General features: G+C 51.0%; 8 protein-coding genes across 8 annotated transcripts; 5 read left to right on the top strand and 3 right to left on the bottom strand.

Moving 5' to 3' along the window:
- Positions 1–347: 347 nt before the first annotated feature.
- On the bottom strand, positions 348–2,206 carry NUU61_002861 (GMC family oxidoreductase; the record flags this gene model as incomplete). Its single annotated transcript, XM_056653443.1, has 2 exons — positions 348–1,940; positions 1,988–2,206. 2 exons carry the CDS (start codon positions 2,204–2,206, stop codon positions 348–350), a joined length of 1,812 nt encoding a protein of 603 aa, XP_056514510.1.
- Positions 2,207–4,483: 2,277 nt separating this feature from the next.
- Positions 4,484–7,560, top strand: NUU61_002860 (uncharacterized protein; the record flags this gene model as incomplete). The annotated part of the gene is made up of 2 exons (XM_056653442.1): positions 4,484–4,639; positions 4,696–7,560. 2 exons carry the CDS (start codon positions 4,484–4,486, stop codon positions 7,558–7,560), a joined length of 3,021 nt encoding a protein of 1,006 aa, XP_056514509.1.
- Positions 7,561–8,852: 1,292 nt separating this feature from the next.
- Positions 8,853–9,267, top strand: NUU61_002859 (uncharacterized protein; the record flags this gene model as incomplete). Its single annotated transcript, XM_056653441.1, has 2 exons — positions 8,853–8,972; positions 9,058–9,267. The coding sequence occupies 2 exons, from the start codon at positions 8,853–8,855 to the stop codon at positions 9,265–9,267; spliced, it is 330 nt and encodes a 109-aa protein (XP_056514508.1).
- Positions 9,268–12,024: 2,757 nt separating this feature from the next.
- Positions 12,025–12,971, top strand: NUU61_002858 (alpha-hydroxy acid oxidase; the record flags this gene model as incomplete). Its single annotated transcript, XM_056653440.1, has 4 exons — positions 12,025–12,313; positions 12,385–12,537; positions 12,585–12,665; positions 12,727–12,971. Coding segments are annotated over 4 exons (768 nt in total), but the record flags the coding sequence as incomplete, so codon positions are not given.
- Positions 12,972–13,952: 981 nt separating this feature from the next.
- NUU61_002857 (uncharacterized protein) lies at positions 13,953–14,317 on the top strand (the record flags this gene model as incomplete). Its single annotated transcript, XM_056653439.1, has 3 exons — positions 13,953–14,093; positions 14,150–14,211; positions 14,272–14,317. The coding sequence occupies 3 exons, from the start codon at positions 13,953–13,955 to the stop codon at positions 14,315–14,317; spliced, it is 249 nt and encodes an 82-aa protein (XP_056514506.1).
- A 265-nt stretch (positions 14,318–14,582) lies between these two features.
- Positions 14,583–16,276, bottom strand: NUU61_002856 (bZIP transcription factor; the record flags this gene model as incomplete). The annotated part of the gene is made up of 3 exons (XM_056653438.1): positions 14,583–14,686; positions 14,739–15,891; positions 15,956–16,276. The coding sequence occupies 3 exons, from the start codon at positions 16,274–16,276 to the stop codon at positions 14,583–14,585; spliced, it is 1,578 nt and encodes a 525-aa protein (XP_056514505.1).
- A 668-nt stretch (positions 16,277–16,944) lies between these two features.
- On the top strand, positions 16,945–18,595 carry NUU61_002855 (cytochrome P450; the record flags this gene model as incomplete). The annotated part of the gene is made up of 2 exons (XM_056653437.1): positions 16,945–17,349; positions 17,429–18,595. The coding sequence occupies 2 exons, from the start codon at positions 16,945–16,947 to the stop codon at positions 18,593–18,595; spliced, it is 1,572 nt and encodes a 523-aa protein (XP_056514504.1).
- Positions 18,596–21,819: 3,224 nt separating this feature from the next.
- NUU61_002854 (NRDE family protein) lies at positions 21,820–22,836 on the bottom strand (the record flags this gene model as incomplete). The annotated part of the gene is given in 3 exon segments (XM_056653436.1): positions 21,820–22,278; positions 22,293–22,715; positions 22,771–22,836. The coding sequence occupies 3 exon segments, from the start codon at positions 22,834–22,836 to the stop codon at positions 21,820–21,822; spliced, it is 948 nt and encodes a 315-aa protein (XP_056514503.1).
- Between the last annotated feature and the right edge of the window lie 221 nt (positions 22,837–23,057).

Genomic DNA, 23,057 nt, shown 5'->3' with positions numbered 1-23,057 from the left:
ACGTTGGGCGATACATAGTAATATCACGTGGATGCTAGTGGTTCGATCTACTGCACGCCGTAATGCAGGCCCTTGCGCCAGGAAAATATGAAAGAAGTCCCAAAAGTCCCAAAAGTACCTTAACACACCGCGGCTGTGACCAGGTTGACCACGAGGTCACTTCACCCAAGGCCCCCCGTTGATCTGGGCTTTTATTTTCTAGAACTGGTAATTGTAGATCTGATCTTGAGATGCATCCACTCTTGTTGATTCATTCCTTTATCTCTCTCTCTCTCTACCAGCCTGTGTTTATATATGGGGAGGGGGCCAGTGGGTCCTCAAGAGTCGGCAATGCAACTGCGCCAACTTTACAAACCGGACTTGATGATATCGGCCGTTCTTTCAGCTACCGCATACACCGTGGTCATGATATTCGCCGCTGGGATCAGCGGCATGATGCTGGCGTCACAGACCCGCACGTTAGTTGTCCCGTACACGCGAAGACTGTCATCCACCACGCCCCCACTCTCGAGAGGAAGCATTGCCGCAGTGCCAGACGGGTGATAAGTGGTGGTCGCCGTGTCTCGAAGATACTTCTTGGCAGACTCGAGATCTGTGAGAAATGCATCGGGATGGTTCCGGCGCCCATTCGGCTTGACGTATTGGGCTAGTGGTTCGTGCCGGTGCATTCTTTCCACGTCCATCAGATTGCGTGCCATGATATCCTGGTCTAACGGGTGCGAGAAAAAGCAGGGATCTACCGTCTGCTGGTCCTCAGGGTTGGCCGAAGAAATGTGCACGCTACCCCGGGAGAACGGCATACTCTGAATGAGACCCAGGCTGAAATAATTCCCAGGAAGGTGATCATGGCCAACAAAGCTCTTTCCGTTTTCATGTAGGTTGGCCTGGGCGAGGAACATAAACATAGAGCAGGTGGGTGAGTCCGGCTGTGCGAGAATATCGCGGATCGCCTGGTCTCGTCCAGTCGGGTTTGATAGAAAGCGATCCATGTGCTCGCGCATGGACCCCTGTTTCTTGATGCCATGATAATCTTGAACAGGCATATAGGCGCTCGATTGGACGCCTCCAATCGTCATCGGACCCGCGTTATGCTCGGCATGCATCTTTACGGCGGCTTGCATGGCTTCAGGCTCTTGCCGCAGCAAAGGATCAGCCGTGGGGACACCGTCGACGGTCTCAAAGCTAATGCCTGTCATCAAATGATCCTGGAGATTCTCGCCAACGTTCGAGTTGTGGACCACGACAGGGATGTTGTGCTGCGCCAGGATGGTTTCGTTTCCAATTCCCGAAAGCTCCAAAATCTTAGGCGTGTTGAGCGCGCCAGCCGTGACGATCACCTCTTTCGTGGCTTTCACCGTGAGCATTTGGCCTTGAACAACGGCCTCCACTCCAGTGGCCGTCACGCCAGTCTGGTCGGGGGGATCGAATAAAATCCTGTGTACCAAGGCTTCGGTCACGATATGCACGCCCGGTCGCTGCATGGCCGGAAGACCATACTCTGTGGCCGCATAGCTCCGAGTTTTGGCCTCGCCATCGACTGCAGCCATGTTACTGTAACCACCAATGGAGCTGCCAGAAAAAGGGTCGGCGGAAATGCCGCGGCCGATCTTCTGAAAGGTGTCCACCCAAGCCCGCGCCAATGGATTCTGTATGGTCGCGGGGAACGAGATCTTGAGAGGACCCGACGATCCATGATTGCGGTCGTCTATCCAACTGACCCCGATATGCTCGCGCGTAGCCGGATCGGGCAGTTGGAGCGTGTATGATTTCTTGTAGTAGTCGTGGAGGATCTCCCACGTCCAACCAGTGGCACCCAACTTCGACCAGGCATCAATGCCCTCGCGAGTCGCGGCAATAAAAGCCTGGCCGTTGATCCCTGAACCGCCTCCCAGCAATTTTGCCTGCGTCATCTTGATCACTCGGTTTCCCAATGCGGCCTGCTGCCGTGAGAATGGACTCCAACTCTGCGCGGGGCAACTCCACGCACCTGAGGGACGGACTCCAGCTGCCAATCTGCCTCTGATCCCATCAGTGTCGTCCACAGTCCTGGAATCCGAACTCTCGGATCATCAATCATATTTTTGCCGGCTTCTAGCACCACGACCGTTTTGCTTGGGTCCTCGGACAGTCGAGAGGCGAGGACAAGGCCAGCCGTGCCCCCGCCTACAATGACATAGTCTGCTTCCAATGAATGACTTTCAGCCATAATGGATGCGCCTATGGGCAAAACAGAGCAGAAAGAAACAGATTAGAGTGGAGAGCATCTCCTAATGACTAGGCCATCCCGTGCCGTTTATATGGTGAATCTTCAATTTGCTCCACTCCTCGATGTGCTCACCAGTCTTGTCTCTTTTCAACCCCCCGACTCTGGTAAACTCCGAGTCAGATCCAGGGAACCACCGTGTTATCTTGCAAACGTTCAACCTTGGAATAATCAAGCAATGCTGACCGTGACGGACCCAGCTCCGCTTCGACCGCTGCTTACTGTAAATGCAGTTATCTCCGGGTGTTATCTCTTGTGGTTGGCACATGGCCATCAGCCGCTCTTCCTTTCAGGGCACACCTGCAGGTCCTGGTTTGGGCCTGGGATCCCTTGACGCCACATGCATGATCGTTATGATCATGACCAGGGTTCTCTCTCTCTCTCTCTCTCTCTCTCTCTCTCTCTCTCTTCGCTCTTCTAATTCTGCGCCCCACTGCTCCCTTGGCCCCAACTCTCTCCCGTCGCCCCCGTAATCACAGTAATAATCACATCCTTCAGACGTTCTTCGATCTTACAATCATCCCCCTCCAGGAAAGACGCAACTTAAATTCAAAAAGTGTCGCCACTCTCACTCACGGTGGCCCCCATGTGAACTTACACATATTCCTCAAATTGTGCCAGACGGTCGCCATCCATGGATGGATTGTGTGACACGTGATCTGCCAAACCCTGTCGAGATGGGGTCTGCGATGGCTTGACTCGCGCGGTTTGATTCCCCCAGACGTTCGACGGGCTTGTTGGATGGGAATCTGTCATCCGCTAGCGATACGTAGGGTACGGAAGACAGGAGAGCATGGCGATAGCCATCGAAATCCCGATGGCCTACAGTACTGTACTTACTGTAGGGGACAAGCGCCCCCCCCTTGCTGAGTACACGCGTGCACATCTAACCCCGAGTCCCGAGTGAAAATTTGAAAGTTTGAAAATTTTCAAGACGCCTTGCCGATCCCCAGGAGACGTTTGTCCAGGGTTCGTCGGAGTTTTTCCGGGGCCAAGGTTCATATCTCCAACCGAGTGTTCCGGAATGGGCAAGAACCAAGTGCCAGCCGACACCCGCTCGTCGATAGGGCCTGGGAGAGGAACTGTCTGAAAGAGGGGATCTTTTTTAGAATTTGAATTTGTTGGATTGGTTTTTTGTCTTAGTGTATGCCTCGATCTGGCCGAAATCCACTTTTTTTTTTATGTGAATTGTATGTTCTCTGGTTGGTTCGCAACCAACCCCGGGGGGACCGGGGGGCAAGTATCCGCTTTGCCCCGGCTGTCAAAAAGGGATCCTACGGCACGGGACGAGTAGGGCTCCTGGAGAAAGAAAGAGACAGCGAGATCGCTCATAATTCCAGCTCATATTACTGTCGATCAATCTTACCAGGAGGGCCGAAAATTGTGGAATAGCTAGGGATCGGGGGAAGCGGAAATGCGGTGGGGCCAACAAGCCCACGGTGCCACTAGCTGGTATTAGAGCCTTGAATCCGTGCCAAGTCGCATGGAATGCGTCGCGACCATCGCGCATGATATCATCCAGTCTCCAAAACAGGGGCCAAAAGAGGCAGATCAATGGATACTCCCAAACCATAATTATAAATCTTGTCAAAAAAGAAAAGAAAAACAGCCGAACGTATCTTCCAAGGGGTCAATCACAAAGGAACCAGCCTTCGTATCGTGTGGCAGCTCTTTTTCTTTTTTTTTTTTTTTTTTTTCTCACGCGCGTCTTATAGCTCGCTCTCTCTCTCTCGGGGAGGGAACAAGGCGGGAGGCGCATTAGCGTACGAACCATTCTCATCTTTTGACCCGCAGCGGGTTGCACGGCATTTCTCTTGCTTTCTTTCTTGACTCGACAGGGAATCAAACCCTTGTCGAGGATCCATGTCATGACTCCCAATTGAGCTGAGTGATTCCCTTGTGAAGTCTTCCAGGTACTTGAGAGGTAAACCACCTCTTGATCCTTTTTCCCCTTCTCAAACTCCACCCCTCTTGGTCCTTCCTGGAGCCTTTGTGACTTTCTTTTTCTTTCTTTCTCTTGGTGTGTTCTTCCCCCTTGTGCGCCTCATCCACCATGGCGATCTCCAATGGCACCGAGCCTTGGATAGAAGGAGGGAGAAATACAGGGGGCGACGATTGCTCCCCCACATTATCGACTATTACGCCCGCAAAGAGCCCGATCGCGTGTTCGCTGCGATCGCCAAGTCAGAACAGATCGCCGACGGCTTCCAAGATGTAGACATGAAGACAATGGCCGCCGCGGTCGATTCGGTCGCGTGGTGGATTGATCGCACGTTCGCCAACGTCTCCAAGCAAAAACGCACGCTGGCCTACATCGGCACGGCCGACCTGCTCTATCCCATCATCTTGTTCGCGGGCATCAAAACTGGGTGGAAGGTAAGTGATCTCCACCCGAACAAATAGTCTCGGGCTGAATCACTGATCTTCCCTAGACTATGTTCGTCTCTCCACGAAACCCCACCATCCAGAACCTTGGCCTGCTCCAACAGGCAGATGTGTCTGTGCTGCTTTACGGCGAGGCGATGTGGCCCGTGGCCAAGAATCTTCGCCAATTCGACTCTTCTATTATTTTCACGCAGGTGCCGCCGTTGGCCGAAGTCCTCGAGTCGCAACCCCCTCCATACCGATTTGAACACTCCTTTGCCGAAGTCAAAGACGAAAAATGTCTCATCCTCCATTCCTCGGGGTCAACGGGTCAGCCCAAGCTTGTGGCCCTCACACATGGCACATTTTCCTGCACCGATAGTGACCCCTCTGTCCCCGTCCCCGAGGGACGCCGTCCACAGAATGCCGCCCAATTCGACTTCTCTCCGCCGGGGCGTTTCTATTCCTGCTTCCCTCCCTATCACCTAGCTGGTGTCCAAGCCTATATCATCTTGCCCACATTGGCGCACACGGCCACGATTGTCATGGGCCCTCCGTCGACACCACCGAGCGGTTTCATGGTGGATGCCATCATTAAACAACAAGATTTGCGCGCCATGTTCATTCCCCCGTCTATCATCGAGCAGTGGACATCGGGTCCCAACGCCTTTCACCAAGCCGAACGCTTGAACTTTGTCCTTTTTGGTGGAGGGCCACTGGCACCAAGCGTCGGGAACAAATTGAGCCAAGTCACCGACGTATGCCAAATGTATGGTTCTTTGGAGATTGGCCAGGTGCAGATGCTCGTGCCGCAGGCAGGGGAGTGGGAATACCTCGAGCCCAACCCAGCCGAGGAGTGTGATATGCAGGAGGTGGATGACGGTGTCTTTGAAATGGTGTTGCACCAAGATGAAAAGTTCAAGAACCGACGGTCGCTTTCACATACCTATCCCGATGTTAAGACGTGGCGCACAAAGGACTTGTTTGTTCCTCATCCCACGAAACCGGGGTTGTGGCGGTTCCATTCCCGCACCGATGACATTCTGGTCCTGGCGAGTAGCCACAAGGTGTGGCCCATTCCCATGGAAATGGTCTTGCAAGGGGACCCTTTGGTCGCGGGCGCCTTGATGGTGGGCAATGGTCGCCCGGAAGTGCTGCTGCTCATTGAACCTCGCAAGTCCCCCGAACAGCAAAAGATGAGCAAGAAAGAATTCATCGACGCCATCTGGCCGTCGATCGTCAAAGCAAACTCCATTGCGCCTGATTATGGCAAGGTTCGACGATCGCGAATCCTTCTCAGCGATCCCAACCTCGGCTTTTTCAGAACTCCCAAGGGTACCATTTCGCGCAAACCGACCGAGTCTTTGTATGCGGAATACATTGCTACGGCTTTCATTGATGGCGTCTCCGACGAGCAGAGCGAGATCGGGATTTTGGAGAATCACTGGATGAACGAGACCAAAAACTTCATCCGGTCAATCGTCCACGATATCCATTCTGACAACCCACTTGAAGATACGGATGACTTCTTTGTTGCCAAGGCCATGGACTCTCTTACCGTGGTCGAGCTTGGTCAGAAGCTGAGATTGGGGCTGGTGCGACGCATGAAGAGAGAGAGCAACACGCTCAACTTCTGGCTGCGCACAATATTCGAAAATCCATCCATCGACAGCCTGAGCAAAGCCACTCTTGACATCACGTTTGGTCAGGGCCAGAGTGAATTTGGGTACAGAAAAACACATGGAATGGAGCAACTACTCGAAGATCTGACAGCCGACCTCCCTGAACCCGCCACCCCGCGTGCACAGCCGCCCTCTCCCTCCGACGGTGTCAGGGTTGTGCTGCTTGGATCTCGGGGACGCCTGGGGCCGTTTATGGTCAAGGACTTCCTCGATGATCCTCAAGTAACCAGTCTCAAATGCCTGGACCGTGGGAACAATGGCCGGAGCGCCTTCCAGCGACAGGCCAATGTGCTCGATCTTCAGATCAATCTTGATGATCCACGGCTGGAGTTTGTGTCTGTGGATATCTCCAAACCTGATCTCAATCTTCCGCAAGAGCAACTAAACGACATCTCCAAGAATACCAACGTGATCATCCACAATGTCTGGGCTGTCAATTTTGCGCTCTCGTTGCCGTCCTTTGGGCCGGAGATTCTTCAGAGTCTCTCCACCACGATCAAAATTGCAAATAATGCCGCGTCTCGGCCCCGCCTTGTTTTCATGTCAAGCGTAGGGGCCGTGCAGGGATGGGCTTCGGCCATCAGCCCGAATGTCGCCGTGCCCGAAGAAGTGATCCGGAGCCCCGAAGTCGCAACGCTGACGGGCTACGCGCAGTCCAAGCACGTCGCAGAGCGACTGCTAGACATCGCAGGCGAACGGCTCCAAATCCCAATCTCTATTCTCCGACTAGGCCAAGTGGCCGGCCCAACCTCGATGGGCAACGCCGGCAAGTGGGAAAGCAACGACTGGATGCACTCGCTCGCCATCATGTCCAAGGCCAGCGGGCTGATCCCGAACGACATGGGCAGCGTGGACTGGATCCCCGTCGACATGGTCTCGCGCGTCGTTCGCGACATCACCCTCCAAACCCGACAGGACCCCAGCGCCGCTGGCGCCCGTCTGTACAATCTCGTCCACCCCAGGCCGATCCCATTCACGACCTTTGCCGATGCGCTGCAGGGATGCATCTCCTCCGGCCGCCAGGTACCGTTCTCCAAATGGGTTGAGCTGCTCTCCAATCTGCCTCCAAACTCGCTGTCCAAGAATGCCGAGGCCGAGAAGATCCGCATCCTGCCGTTCTTCCAGTCCGTCGTCGGTTGCGAATTCCCGCACTTTGCGCTTCACAATGCTCAGGCGGCGAGTCCGACCATGGCCCAGTTGGAGCCGCTGGACCTGAATCTGTTGCGCAAGTGGTGTCAGCAATGGACTTGATTTGGCTAATCTTGGTGGGGGGCGGGTTTGTTGCTCTTGCTTTACGGCAGTTTATAATGACTTTATGATTAAATATAATTTATTACTGGGAAGCATCTGAGGGATTGTCGATATTGAGTTTTGAATGGAGTTTATTCTCTCTGTATAGCTTTGTACAGGTAGTTCAGTAACCCTTTAGGTATTTTATCCCTCGGCAGAAGGTAAATTCCTCGAGTGACATATTAAGGCTGCATAAATGCTTACCTACCCTAGACACATCTTTTTCCTGGGTTGACTCAGTCCTCTTCCTCTTCCTATGGGGTTAGTTCAAACCCCCCTTTCTATGAAGACAATAACATAAAAGAAATATGCGCGGCAAGTGCGAGACTTCGGTTAATCATGTCACTGCGCCTCTCCCTAATAGTTTCCTGCATGAACATCCCGAGATAGAAAGCCGGGATAGCATGATCTATTTTGGCTCGATAGATCAACATTCACTGGTGGTCATCGCCCAAGCCATGTACTCCACTCATCCACTACGTAAGCCCTAAATTGTTTCAGTGAACCCCCTTCCCCCGAAGCTCCAGAATTAGTATTGTGGCGTGCGATAGTCAAATGTCAGGGTGTTGTCTATAGAGGCTCCATCCAGCCCCGAAAGTCATGTCTCCACAGAATCGTGGAAGTGCAGAAGTACCATTGTATCTTCGGGGTCTTTAAGATGAAATTCTATGGCCCGGGTGTCAGCATTCCTGGTCATGGAAGTTGCTCTATATTCTTATCGGGATTTCCTTGATAGCTTTACCTGGATGGAAGGGAATGATTAATTTTAGAAACAAAAAAGAAAGGGCAAGAAGACTCTTATAGCTATTTTTTTTTTCGATTCTTTTGACGTTAGTATTGTTATCAAAGACATCGTCGGTTCGAGCTGAAATACTCTCTAGTTGGCCTCTTTGTTCAAATGATGGTCCTATTCTGGATATCTAAAGATGCTTCTTGGAACTCGACAAAGAACTCTAGCGAAAATAAAAGATCTACCCATGAATCCTTTGTTGCTTTCTCCTCGAGTACTATTTCGAAGACCCTTCCCTGCATAAGTAAGTAGCGCGCTCTTTATTCTAAACAAAATATTTCATCTTCTTCTAGCGCTCAGTCCCTCGAGTCAAAGAAGTGATTAAAAATAGATAAACCGGGGAATCCAAGAGATATACTCTCACTAATATAATTCTAGCTACAATATCTCTTGAGAGAGACTATCCTCTGTTAGCCCTGATATCCTTTCTACGCCTTTTCGTTCCTTATTGATTCCTACCACTATGCCAGTCTCCAGCACCAAGGACCGAGTTACCGGCGCGGAGCCAACGGCCGATGTGGCCCGTATCCTCGACAATGCGCAAGTTCCCCATGTTCTCTGGGGTCGGTTGGCATTTGGCTTGGTTGGGCAGTTTTACCGGAGCAGGTAAGTGAACCCTGGAAACAAATATTCCTAGAAGAGACACCCCCTTAACACACTCACTCTAGGAAATTGAATTCGTGATTCCCGATGACCATCTCGAGTCTGCCACCAACACGCTCTCCACGGCTGGATTCCCGCGCTGCACCAATCCCAACCGTATCAATCTGGGGTATGGTCGAGCGCGTCCGGTTCCGGACATACATTTCCACATTGAATTGAGATACCCGGACTGCACAGTTCTCTCCCTCCTAGCCAAGCCGGTCACGCTCTGGTGACTTCCTGATTTCCCGCTCAACGCTCCACCTACACATGACCCGAACTTGGTGCTCTCCGATGATCCCCGGCTTCCACGCCGCATCTTTTACGGCAGCACGGCCCGTGGTCTGATCTCTATCCGATCAAGATCCTGAACCCAGACTCATTTACCGAGGCGGCGATCTTACTTCTTTGTCGAGATTGGCATCACGCTACTGGTCTTGATGGTTGCTGGGAAAGATATGCTTTTTGGTCTATCGGGGGGCCAGGAGGACCCCGAGACGGTAGTTCCGAAAACTTTGCATCCTCGGTTTCAGCATTTCTGGAGCGAATATAATAGTCTGAGACCGACGGGGAAAACTGTTTGGGATCCTATATATCAGCTTCGAGATGACTTAATCGCTAACAACGAGCTCCCTGCTCCGCCGGCTTACAATTTGTATGGAACAATTGAGCTTGCTCAAAGGATGTGTACTTATATTCCCTGAACGCAGAGTTTTTGCTGTTATTGTATTGGGCCTTTTTCTTTCTTGTTTTATTCTCTTTTTCTTTTCTCTCTCTCTCTCTCTCTCTCTCTCTCTCTTTTCTTTGTTTTGTTTTATTCTGTTTAGATTCTTTGCTGGACCAATTACCGTCCCGATTTGACTATACTCTTTAAATCATATTCAACATATCAAGCTACACATGACTCGCTCCGAAACGATCAACTAAAGCAAGTGGAAATAAGTTCGTTCGATATACAATGGCATCTTAAGTGGACTACACTAGTCCTAGTGATGCAATCGATCTCAGATTTGATATACGGCTATTTCCTGCCCTCTTTGTGGTAAGTCTGTTTCTCTGACAGTCAGGAGAGTTTCAGAAGATCCTGGGCTTCAGAGAGAAGGAACGGGAATAGCTTTATAAACCAACCAGCTAGATCAAATTCCCCTCCCCCAAGATCTATGCTGATTTTTGATCATGCCCAAACCTAGTTTTCCTCTCTTAGAGGCCACAGCTAAGAATGTGATACGTCGGCTCCAACACTTTCTTGCATTTCAAAACGTTCGAATAGTCATCATTGGGGGGCCTGCTCTCTGGCGAGTCCTACCCTCTAGCAGAGGGACTCTGGTTTGTGCTCACTTCCTAGCCTATCATTGCGAGCAAAAATATCTAACCCTCCCCCCTTAATTAGGATGTGGACTTCCTTATCGATCTAGGGGACGGATTCGATGACAGGATATTCGAACTTCCCCCTCGGGACCCCCAGAGCACTTCAAACTGGGTCTATTTCTAATGCATCCCGGTGAATTCCGAACAATGGCCAAGCAATTTGAACCCCGAATGTCTGAACATGGGGATGGTGGTGATGTGTCTACAGGCTTTACCCCGAAAGAGATAGTGAGTGAGCTATGGATTCCTATTTTATATGCATGATTGTGAACAAAAAGAAAAAAAAGAAAGCAAACAACATGCTAACTTATTGGCCCAAGTCACCTTATGCCCCCCGAGGGAGCATTAACAGTTGCAGAAACTCGATGGGCTACTGATCTGCCATACATGTCTGCACTAGATCTCCTTGTCTTTAAGATCCACCACTGCCTCGGGAAACGCATGAAAGACGCCCGCGATGCTCAGCACCCTGTGGGGTATCTCTGGTCGAAGAGGACAGTTCAGTTATCCACACAGCAAAAGAAAGTCGTCGAAGCTGGCTTGAATAGCTTTCTGGAATATTCCCGCTTTGACATAAAATGGTGGAAGAGTAACTGGGCCTTAATTGAAATCATTTCTCCCCCCCCTTTGAGTCATGAGCAATAACCACTCTCTAGACAAGAAGCAAGAAAAAGGCTGAACTACAGAGTACAGCTATACATGTACTTTGACTTTTTTTTCCTTGAAATACCTTTCTATACCCAGATATTTTAGACGTGTCTCACGTACCTGACGCCGGTCTTGGACAGGTCCAAGATTTCCGATATACAGCATCTCAGAGAAATCATGGGATCCTTTCGCAAATTATGGTAGCCAGTCACAGTCTTCGCGTTATGAAGCAGCTTGCATCGAAACAGTATATAGCCAAGAGACCCTGCACAAAGGTACCAGAAAAGTGGGAATACCCTATCTATACGTGTTAGTTGGGTTTAATATTCCAGTACATACGACCACAGGGTGTGGAGAACAGGGCTTCCCGTCCGCTCAGCCGTACTTAAGCCACACGCCGGCCAGTTAGTAGTTGGGTGGGTGACCACCAGCGAATCCTGGCTGTTGTATGTTTTTTGTTTCTTACTTTATTTTGGCTTGTTCTTTCGACGTAATGAATGCCCTTGCCGCCGGGTATTGATAGGGACATCCCAACTTTTTCGCTATTGGCACCCCAAAACGCTTATATAAACAAATTATCTTCCATTATTTCTTAATTTATATTTTATAATCATATTTATAGGATTTTTTATAAGCAGCTCTACTAAATATATAATCAAATACTCTATTTTCAAACGAGAATATTATATATATGTATTATAATCGGAGCTTATAAAATCCAAATATAAGGTCTACCTGCGCGAGCTGAAGTACAGGAACCGAGATAGACCACTAGTGTACTTTTAAGGTCATGATTCTAGCTTGTTGAATCCTGTAGTAGGCCTTTTGATCTTCCCAAGTACGGAAAAACCAAACGAGTGGGCTCTCCAGTGCAATATAAATCAACCTAGAATGTTCCTGTCGAATAGCCCCTGGTCACTCTCAAAACTAATTATTTCACCCCTAATCCCTTATGGCTTCATAAATGTATCTAGTAGGGTTTGTCAACTCTTGTCCACGCAACCAGTCCCAGGCATGTTAATTGCGATCAGGTATCTCTTCCATTCGGATTCAGTCCCGCCGCCTCCCACAAACTAGCCCACCCTGACGGCGAAGTGGCTACCTCCCAGGCTGCCGCGAAATTCGGGATCTGCATGGGATTGTCATCTTATTCGAATTACTCTCTCGAAGATGTCGCTGCTCAAGGACTCGGCAACCCATATGTGATCCAGATGTGTGCGTTGCGAGATCGGTCTTTTACGCTGCAACTACTGGATCGCGCGGAAAGTATACCACCCTTTTCCTTTGTTTTCTTTTTTTAGGCTCTTGGCTGAAGCTTACACCTTTCTCGAGAGCAGAGGCTTGTTACAAGGCACTATTTCTCTCAGTAGATGTCCCCGTAGTAGGGAAACGACTGCACGAATATCGCAATGAATTCCGCATCCCCGAGGATATGCCATGGCCCAACATTCTCAGCCACGGCAGCGATACCTCCGTCCGCACAGATTATGGTTAGTCTGGCAGCGACAATGTCTCTGATTTAAACTGACTTTGCTAGATGCAAGCCTGGACTGTGAGAGCATCATCCCATGGTTGAGGGAGCACACCTCGCTGAAAATCTGGCTCAAGGGGGTTATGAGTCTATACAAAGTACCCCCTTTATTTTATTTGATTTGATTTTAATTGACATGCCATGGCAGTGAGCTCGCCCGAAGATGTAGAGCTGTCCATCCGGTACGGTGTCGATGGCATTGTCATTTCGAATCACGGAGGCCGCCAGCTGGACGGTGGGCCGTCGACACTGGATGCACTTCGAGCCTGCGCCCCCGTTGCACGAGGGCGGATCCCGCTTACGATTGACGGAGGGATTCGGCGTGGCTCGGACATCTTCAAGGCCCTGGCGTTAGGGGCGAGTTACTGTTCTATTGGAAGGATTCCAATCTGAGGGCTGGCGGCATGTTTCTTTTTTTTTTCTTGTGGTTGTTTACTATGCCACATGTCGGGTATTGTCCGTGAGTATGAGAGACTTCCACTAACCAATGATGCAGTATAACGGACAGGAAGGGGTGGAGCTTTGGATCAAGACTCTGCAGCAGGAACTTCGCATCACCATGGCATTGGCGGGGTGAGTATCCTCTTCTTGTGCGGTGGTATGTGGTCCATCATCTGACCGGACAGCAGGTGCCGGACAATCGGCGAGATCCAGAGGTGTTACTTGTCGGTTCTGCACGCGGACGGTGTTTTGTCCAAGCTTTGACGAGGGTCGAGATATATCGAGTTGAAATATGACCCTTTTCACCTATCCACTGTGCATCTACCAGCAAAAGAAGAGTCTGACAAGCTAACTCTTATCACAAATCAATTGCAAAAAACGTGGGCCGCCAAGCCCCCTTGGCGCGTCGCCCAGGGCTGAGTTTAGGGCTGAGCCGTCTTCAAATTTGCGACTTTGTTCTACCAGACAATCAGAAGAATCTTGAACCCTGGAATCTCTATTTTAGAATCTAGCATGTATAATTATAGCCAGCGACTCCTTGCCCATCGCATCCATCTCCATCCTACACAAAAAGCCCTGTGGCGGTGTGAGTCGCGTCAGATGCCGCAGTCAGCAGGCAGCATGATTCCGACTAGTGTTGACACTAGCTATACTTAGCATCCCCGTCACTTTGAACCGACGACAGCCGATTGGAATGCGAGAAAAAAAGAAAGAAAAAAAAAAAATAGATGGACTAAATTTGTTGGGCGCTAATGAAGGCAATTAGGAGCCGATCCTCCACATTGGAAATTAACCACCGGTATATATAGTCTCCTTTCTCCCTTTTCCCCCTTTTCTTTCCTTAGCTCTTGTCCACTCTAATTCTACTTATTCCTCTACTTCTTCTTTATTTACTACTCTTTTCTTTCACGTCCCTCTTTCCGACGCGATACCATGTTCAACTTCAACTTCTTCAAGTCCCCCGTCCCCGAGGCTCACTCCGAGTCCAACTGGAACCCCGACACCCTCACCATGCAGCAGCCCTCCAGCCCTGCGGCGCCCTCGAGCAACCAGAACGTTGTGACCGATCAGCCAGTATGCGACATATTTTATTCTCTATCAGCACATAACCAAAACTAACACCCCATCAGACCAGCCAGGAACAGATGCAGCTACGCGGTGGTGGAAATGGCGGCGGTATCTGCTGTGGAATGTATGACTGAATCCCACGAGTATCTTGAACCTCACAAATTCCTAACTGACTTGTCTCCAGTTGCGCCGGTATCGCTTGCTTCGAGTGCTGTGAGATCTGCTGCTAGATGTGTCACCCCCCCTCGAATCGATTGGACCATGGCAGAGGCGCGTTTAATACCGGCATAATGAGCTAGCGATCTGCGAAGCCTATTGATCCTTTCTCTTTAATTGCGATCTGTGATGCTGTGATTCATATCAGACTTTTCTTTTTTACGATATACCCAAGAACAATACCAGTGACGGATTGCATTTTACATTCATGGTTTTATATTGGTTTCCAAGTCTTCTATCATTCCCGTCATAACTCATAGTATCCAATCTCTGGCTCTATCAGCCAAAAGGCCGACGGTGAATTGCGCCTCGCAGAGCAGCATCGACATCCCAGAGCCGAAACCCAGGAGCGCGGCCCAGAATGCGGAGATTGACCAGAAGCACTGGTTATAGTGTTAGCGATGATCATAAACACAAAGGACTCGGATGGCTCACAATTAAAGAAACACTCCACATCCAGAACATGTGTCGACGGGGTCGAGGATTGCTCCTTGATACTATCATCGGGAGAAATTTCCTCGGGAGAAGAGTATGGAAAAGAGACAGCGCGGTCCAGCGAGAACCCATACAACGCACCCACCGTCGCAGCAGGAACCTCCAGCCGCAGCGACGAGCCATCCAGAACAATGCCCCGATGCTCAAGATACCCCTGCACATCATGACAATCGAACCAGTCTCCATCTAGATCCAAAGAACGGAGTCGATCTTCCTCACTGACCCTCTTTCCCTTTTCCTCCCCACACCAGGGCTCCTTATCACCACTCCAATCCTCATCCCAATCCTGAATCCCACCCCGACACAGAATCCTCGCCAGCCGCCGTAGGATCTTCCCCGGCCGCCGCATATTATCCGGGTAAACCGGCTGGCCGTCCTGGTCACGGCGCGGGAAATGCGTGCCCGCGCCTCCGAGAGTGTAGAAGGGCAACTTGGCCATTTCCAGGGCGCTGCCAATCTCGGATTGCAATACACGCCGGAGGCTGCGCTTGACGCCTGGCATGTCGTGGATGCAGGGGAACAGTCCGAAGACGCGGCTCAACAGCGCCGGGTCTGAGCCTGGGTCTGTGAGCCAGCGGTAGATGTGTTCAAGGCTGAAGCGGTGCAGTCGGTGGGAGAGATCGCGCTCTTGGTGGCTGTAGGTGTAAATGGTTGAGGTTGGGAGGAGGCGGTTGATTAGTGGGGAGGGAGATCGGGCTCGCAAGAAGGCTGGGTGTTTTTGTGGGTTATTATGATGATGATGATAGTAGACGTGTGTGTGTTTTGTGTCGGCACTGTTCGCCGCTTGCAAGACGTGGTATCCGAATACATCATCATCATCATCAAGGCCCCCGCCAGCCCGCTCAATCTGGTTGTGTTCTCGGGGATGTCGCGTTTTGTCGATCTCCGCTAGCACCAGCTCTCTCGTGCGAGCCATATAATCCGGTGCTATTCTCGTAGTATTGCCACCGTCCTGGTGAGCCACGTCCAGCAAGTCAGACACATTCTGCAGCGTATGCTCCAGCACCGCTACACGAGTCTTGAGGGTCTGGATGGTTGTCTCTTTCTTCAGACGATAGGTCCGTTGTGCCCGTCGGATTTGCAGCCGCCGTTCCTGTCACTCTCGGGTCAGGCATGTATGTGGGGGGGATCAGTCATCGGCACGTTTTTTTGTTTACCTCTAGCGCAGTGGCATCCTTCGCCGTATCCAACTTCGGCCGCCCCCGTTTCCGCACGGGTCGATCCGGTGAGTCTGGGGTCTTGCTCTCGGGGGCTTGTTCGGGAGTCTTCGGGTCTCCTGGCGGTGGTCTTTTCCGTGGCCTTAGCCGCCGGTTGCCCTCGATCTCGGCGTTGGACTCTCTCGATTGTGGCTCCCGTGCCCTCAACACTGTCTCCTCGTCGTCCTTTTGAGACCCTTCGCGCGGTGTTTCAAAATAGGATCGTGCGGACAGCATGTCCGACAAGGTCTGGTCAGACCGTGGGCCCTCGGATGCTGGCATCGGGACTATGCAGCGATGCAGCTTTCAACTGGTTGAAAATGGAAGACAATGCTACAGGGAAAAAAAAGAGAGAGAAACATCGATAGGAGTCAAAGATTGACTGAGCTCATTAACAGCAAGCAGCTATCCAGAATCCCCTCCAACCTTGGAACTTTGCTGATCACTAATCGGCTCTGCCTCGGTTGGACCGAGGGGCCATCACGCAGATTCATGTTTATTTTTGTATTTTTCATCTCAGTGAGGTCTCACTCGACATGGCAGTTCTGGCCTTTTTTCAGGAATGACAACCTCTCCGGTTTAGGCAAAAACTCTGTCTCACCGGATCTGGGGGATCACCGATCCCGAGAATCCTTCTGCTGATGCTGATACGCAGTTCACAGTGGAGACGGCCAGTCCGATCAAAGTCATGGAATGCGGCCCCCAAGAAGCACCAAATGACGAAACCAGTGCGAATTGCCCCGAGCCTCCGGCTGCGATCGATAATCACGACCGTCGGGGCTCCTATTGGCGCTGCATGGATGATCCTGCGCTGCAACCAGATGTTTTCTCCACTTGACGGGCCGAGGTTGGGAAGCTGTGGACGACATAAATATACGCCGGCGCCCCAACAGTGAAATTTGAGGGAAAAAATTATCCAAAAAAAATATCAGCACATTTTAGTCGGCATCATGACGGTCTCCTTCATCTTGGGTTTCGCTGTCGCGGCCGTCGTGCTGCATTTCGTCCGTGTGCTGGTCACCTCCTGGATCCATGCTCGCAAGGCTCGCGAATTGGGCTGTGGCAGCCTGCCTCTATTTCCATGCAAGGATCCCTTCGGCGTCGATAACCTGAAGGAGACGCTCGCCGCCGTCGGGGAGAAACGTCTCCCTGAACTGGGAGAAAGACGTTTGCGGGTCATCAGCGACCAGGAGAACCGTTACGTCACAACATATCGCATCCGTAATCTAGGCCGCATGCACATCTTCACCGTCGACCCTAAAAACATCCAAGCGGTGCTGGCCACTCAATTCAAGGAATTTGAGCTGGGCGAGGCCCGTCGCCGCAGCATCCATCCCCTGCTGGGCACTGGAATCGTGAGTTTCGTGTTATTTTTATTTTTATTTTTTTTGTGCGCCCCGATTGAGATGGGCTCGACAACTAACATATACGCAGTTCACCGCCGACGGAGAGGAATGGTCGCGGTCGCGATCCTTGCTGCGACCCCAGTTTACCCGTGAACAAATCAGTCAGTTGGATCTGGAGGAACAACATGTCCAAAAGGCCATGCATGCGCTCCCCGCCGGCGCCAATGGGTGGACCGACGCGACCGACATCCAAACCATCTTCTTCCGGCTGACGATCGACTCGGCGACCGAGTTTCTCTTTGGCGAAAGTGTCGAGAGCCAGCTGGGCGCGCTGAACGGCCTGAACCGACCGGAGGACTCGTTCGCCAGCTACTTCGACCGATCGCAGGCGGTGGCAGCACAGCGGACGCGGCTGGAGAAACTGGCATTCCTCGCCGAAAACAAGGAAACCCGACACATGACCAAGCAAGTACATGCGTTTGTGGACAAGTTCGTCGACAAGGCGCTGCGCACAGCCGAGACCGAGAAGAAGCTCCCCGACGAGGAGAAAACCTCGCAGTACGTGTTCCTGGACGCGCTGGTCGCCGTCACGCGTGACCCGATCGAGCTGCGCTCGCAATCCCTCAACATCCTGCTGGCGGGCCGCGACACCACAGCGTCGCTGCTCAGCTGGACTGTCCTGCTGCTCGCCCGCCACCCGGAAGTGTTCCGCAAGCTGCGCGAGACGATCGTCGACACCTTTGGCTCGTACTCGTCCCCCCAGAATCTGTCCTTCGCCGCGCTCAAGGCCTGCCAGTACCTGCAGTACTGCATGAACGAGTCGCTGCGCCTGTACCCGGTCGTCCCATTCAACCGCCGCATCGCCACCCGCGACACCACCCTGCCGCGCGGTGGCGGGCCCGACGGCCAATCGCCCATCTACCTGCCCAAGGGCCAGTCCGTCCTCTACAGCACGCATGTCATGCACCGCCGCAAGGACATCTGGGGGGCCGACGTCGAGGAGTTCAAGCCCGAGCGCTGGGCCACCCGCAAGGTGGGCTGGGAGTACCTGCCGTTCAATGGCGGACCGCGCATCTGCATCGGCCAGCAGTTTGCTCTCACCGAGGCTGGCTATGTGCTCGCCCGTCTGCTGCAGCGCTTTGACCAGATCGAGGATGTCCATCCCGATCGTGAGATCCGCTGGAACTTGAGCTTGACCAGCGCCCCTGCGGATCTGGTTACCGTCCGCATGCACCAGGCTGAGGATGCCAACTAAACTTGGTGTGCTCGTTAAGGGTGGATTACTTGAACGTCACCGTTCGGATAGTCTGGGAGAGTGCGGTTCACGATAATGACGACAATGAAATCTTCTTCACTTATGAATGTATCTTTATGCATACCCTGCTCAATCAAATTACAAGTGTCTGTCTTGAATAAACTTGTATTCCATCTCTCTTTATACTCTTGTTCCAAGTCAACATCTACTTTGCCGTCCTTGAAGTAGATCACCCTTAATTTTATCTTGTGTTCACCCTTCGACGGCTTGAGTAGTAAGTTGTCAAAATTAGCCCAACGAAGGGATACAAATAAAGTAAAAAAAAAACACTTCCCGCTAAAAATATACTAATCCATTATTTCAACCCCCTTTGTCCCTTCTTTTCTCTCTTTCCCCTTTACTTCCTTGTTCTCTTCCCACTGGACCACCAATCTCCAAAACACAGCAGTAACAAAACTCGTTTTTTTAATACTGCGCCGTAACGCATTCACCTGCAAATAGGCAAGTTGCAGGAGACTATCCCAGTGACGAAGCCCTAACAAAGGTCATTAGAATAAGGCATGGATGCCAAGGACGAAATAGAAGTCAGCGTATCAGCAAGGCCACCCGCGCTAGCAGAGGGTTAGTTAGAAGACGAGCTGAACAAGCCAAACGACCGTGCAGCTGCTTCGACGCGGCCATTGCTGTCCAGAGCTCTGGTCATGAAGGGGCCCGGAGGGGGAAGGGTATCAAAGGGTGGTAGTAGACTTATGGGAAAAAGCCAAAGTCCGCAGAGACAGAACTCGAGAACACGATCCACCTACCACGACGTCTTTCTTCAGGATAGGCAGGTAATGAAGTCCTGGTTTACGACGGTAAACTCGCCAGTTCAAGCCCTTGTTGCTCTTTAATTGTTCTTTGTCCGATGGTTTTGATCCCGGGCATATTAGAATCATGTATTGGCGAATTGAATGGGAACTGTGTAGTTTGGTGTGCTTTGGTAACAGCACAAACAAGTTGACTTGTCAACATCCTCAATAGATATCTCTCTCGTTTGGGGCGTAGCCCTTGCTCCAATCATTAGCCTTCATGAACCATGCTAGATGTATTGCATCGACTCTGATCAGCTATCCATAATACCACTTGCGCTGCTCCAATAATTGCCTTGGGCGATATTCTCAACTTACACAACAGCAGTATACTAAGGTTGTCGTCATTAGTGTCCACTAAATGTGGCTTTCTGAAAACTAGCTCGGAAGATTTGCTGAAACTATATGCCACTGCTCTTGGGCTTTTGCTAAGCAAGTGGTCGTCATCTGTTAAATAAAAAAAGGATTCAATCAGCTATAGTTATGGTAGTGGCCATCTCGCTAGTAGGCAAGACTCACAGTGTAGAATCAAATGAAGCAACTCGTGCTGAAGAACAACGCTAAGGTACCATCTCCAATGATCGTCTAGGTTCCGAAATTCTGGAACAGTAGAAGAGTTCCAGTCGATCAATCGCTTGTTGCCAATCTTAATCTCCCCTTTAGGAGAATCAATTGTCCGCCTACAGACGATGATGTAAACGTCGTCCATACTATTAGCATGCCTTGCTGGATCTGCGCACACATGTCCATCTTCCTCAGATCATGCACCTCTCCCCGCCGCTTCGAGGAGAGGAACGTCTAAGATGGCTGTTTGAGCTCCGTCTTAACAACACCAAAGATTTTACTTTAGCGTGGCCAAAACATTTCCAAGACATACCTCGATATTGAAAAGTCACAATTTGGTCTTTGTATTCTTTAGGCGCTGGTGTTGGGAATATTTGTCTATTTCTGAGCACGTCATAGCGTATAAGATATTATCTCCGCAATAAATTTTGGGCGATGCTTTGCGACGTCTCTGAAGAATGGAGTAGAGTTTTATCACACTATCTATAAGATATCATCCATGCTTAGCCAGGTATGAAGGGGGAGAAAAGAATAAGAAATGAAGAAGAAATAAAAAGGGAAAAGAATCTTCCTTACCGTAAACATCCTTCCAGCGTGGCTGCTGCTGAGCGACTCCCACTCCAGTATCTCCCTGGAGAGCGTAAAAGGTTCCCCTGGTCCTCTTCTTGTCAAACGCCCCGGCCGTGCCATGTGTCCAGATACTAAGCAGAATTGTCAAAAGAAAAGAGATCTGTAGTATCCAGCTCAAGTCGGTCATGATGTAGAGTCATCGGAAGATGAGATTCCAGAAAGGTGAGGGGGTCAGGAGGGAAAGTGAAGGATAACCTATGTAAATAGACAACATCTGAGGCATATTTTGTTCATTATGTATTTGGGGACTGTTACAGGGAGATTTCTATAGCCGAGTCGGGTTAAGCCTCTTGATTTGAGACCCCCTATAGTCGCAGTTTCCACTAGTACATCACTATGTATCGAAGGCCTAGATTGATTTTCTTCTATGATATTCCTGATATAGTAAGTAGTAAGTAAACACGATGTGCGAGTTGAAGGATTTCGATGGGACCAAAGGAGTTGGGGGCAACGGCGAGGGCCAGTACTCTGTAGCTATTCAGAGAATAATGGGAACAAGGCTGCATACAGTGGGTAGATCAATGCACCCCCTCGGTCCCGCCCCCAAGCAGCTACATACAAAGGCCGCTCAAAGCCTTGCTCAGTGCTCCTTGGTGAACCGAGAATTCAAGCCGACATAGGGAGCCAAGAATTGTCGGGCATTATTTGGTATGGGTATCTGAAGTGAAAGTCGGGGGAAGTCTTACTACTCGTTTTCCAGAACGTCTAGAGATACTGTTGTGGTACTCCCCGAGATACATACAATCTATGTCACCACTTGTCTAATAGACTACTTGCCGTCTTCTCCAGTTTTGAGGATTCAGAACGGTATAGCTCTTGCTGTCGGTGACAACTTGACAGCTTTTTGTTGATAGTCAGCTGTGTAAGATACAGTGGCTGATCATTAGTGTTAGTACCCTATCCCAACCCACTTTGTCTGGATTGCTCTCGGGGGATATCTTTGCGAACAAATTAAGTCATAAAATAACATGACTGAATAACTCAAGGTATACGGAATGAAGAATATCAAGGACATGGGCTCTGGTCAGAGTCATCCAACAGGTCTGCAATGGAATCCTGTACTTCATCGCGCCATAAATTCAGGCCAAATCAAGTCATCATCTCGTGACGCATCAAATCTACAATTGACATTCACTTAACGCCATCCATTCCATCTGTTCACGTCAAGGCTGGGGTCCGGGGTTATTGTGTGATGTCGAATTCAAACGACCGGTCGCCTTGCCCCATGGGCACAGCCTTGGCCTGGTTATCGTAAAGCGTCCGCTCAAAGTATCGCACTCGCCCATCGGGCCGAGCCAGAAGGATCGTCTGCTTCTGGGTGCCATAGACCCCACTGGTGTAGGTCTGATCGAACGCCCCGTTGGTCGAGGTCTTCGTCTCGTCCTCGACGCGTGCTGCTGCGATTTCTTCAGCGGTGTGATCGGCATCATCGGGGGCACCAATCACAGGAATAAAAATGCTCTTGCGCAGGTGGTGAATATACGTGTCGATGCTGGCGCTCTCTTCCGCTAGTCGTGGCAGGGTATCGATACTGAGCACATCGAGCAAGCGCTTGATTAGGGCATCCTCGTCCTGTCCATCACGCACATGTTTCTCGATCTCTTCCTGCATGAACTTTTCTCCCCCAGGATCTTCGGCCAGCTGCGATCGTCCACACTGGTATTGCTGAGTCCGCGCGTCTGGTTCTTCTCCGTCGCCACCCAGGTGATGTGGTCCATATCGGAGGAGCGGTTGGAGACAATAGCTAGTGGCTCGTTGATGTGGCCGCAAACCAGACTGAATCCGCCCACCTGCTTGGCCTCTGGGCTGGCGACCAGCGCTTGGACAAAGTCGCGGGTGGCCTGCTGTTTGTCCACAGGCCCTGTCAACCAACTGTTGACGATGACCCCTCGACTATATACCCCGACGGCCTCGCTGGCTTTGTCTTCACGATAGTTGGTGAGCACCGCCACCTTGCCCTGCTTGGTCACACCCATCCAGGTGCCGTGCGTGGCTCGGGCCAGGTCGCGTGAGCCGAGGACATGTGAGTTTGGTTCAGGCCACCAGTCGGGCGAGGATGTTGGTCGATGGAGGAATTCCTGGCTGTAGTCAGTTACAAGCAGCGATTCATGGTCTGGGGAGGGCACGCAGTACATCTCGGTTGTCGATGATGATCAAAGAGTAGGAAGGGTGCGCAGTCGAGATCAAGGCGATGCACATTGTGTTGTTTCCAAGGTCCCCTCAAGAACTGAAGACATACGAAACGAAATGTAGTGAGGGGTTTCCCGGGTTAGAAAGAAAGAACAGAAAACCAAAAACCCACAGATCTCCCGTCCTACAAACCTCCCTTGGGCACCGGGTGGTTGGGCCGATCCCGTCTCCGCCAGTTGGCTATGAAGTAGGAGAGTTGGTAAATGAGAGTCCACGGCTGGATGTTGCAA

Source organism: Penicillium alfredii (assembly GCF_028826965.1).
Source record: "Penicillium alfredii strain IBT 34128 chromosome Unknown utg000004l_segment0_segment0, whole genome shotgun sequence".
Lineage (NCBI taxonomy): Eukaryota > Fungi > Ascomycota > Eurotiomycetes > Eurotiales > Aspergillaceae > Penicillium > Penicillium alfredii.
The sequence above is the reverse complement of the archived record's forward strand: the minus strand, read 5'-3'. Positions and strand labels throughout refer to the sequence as shown.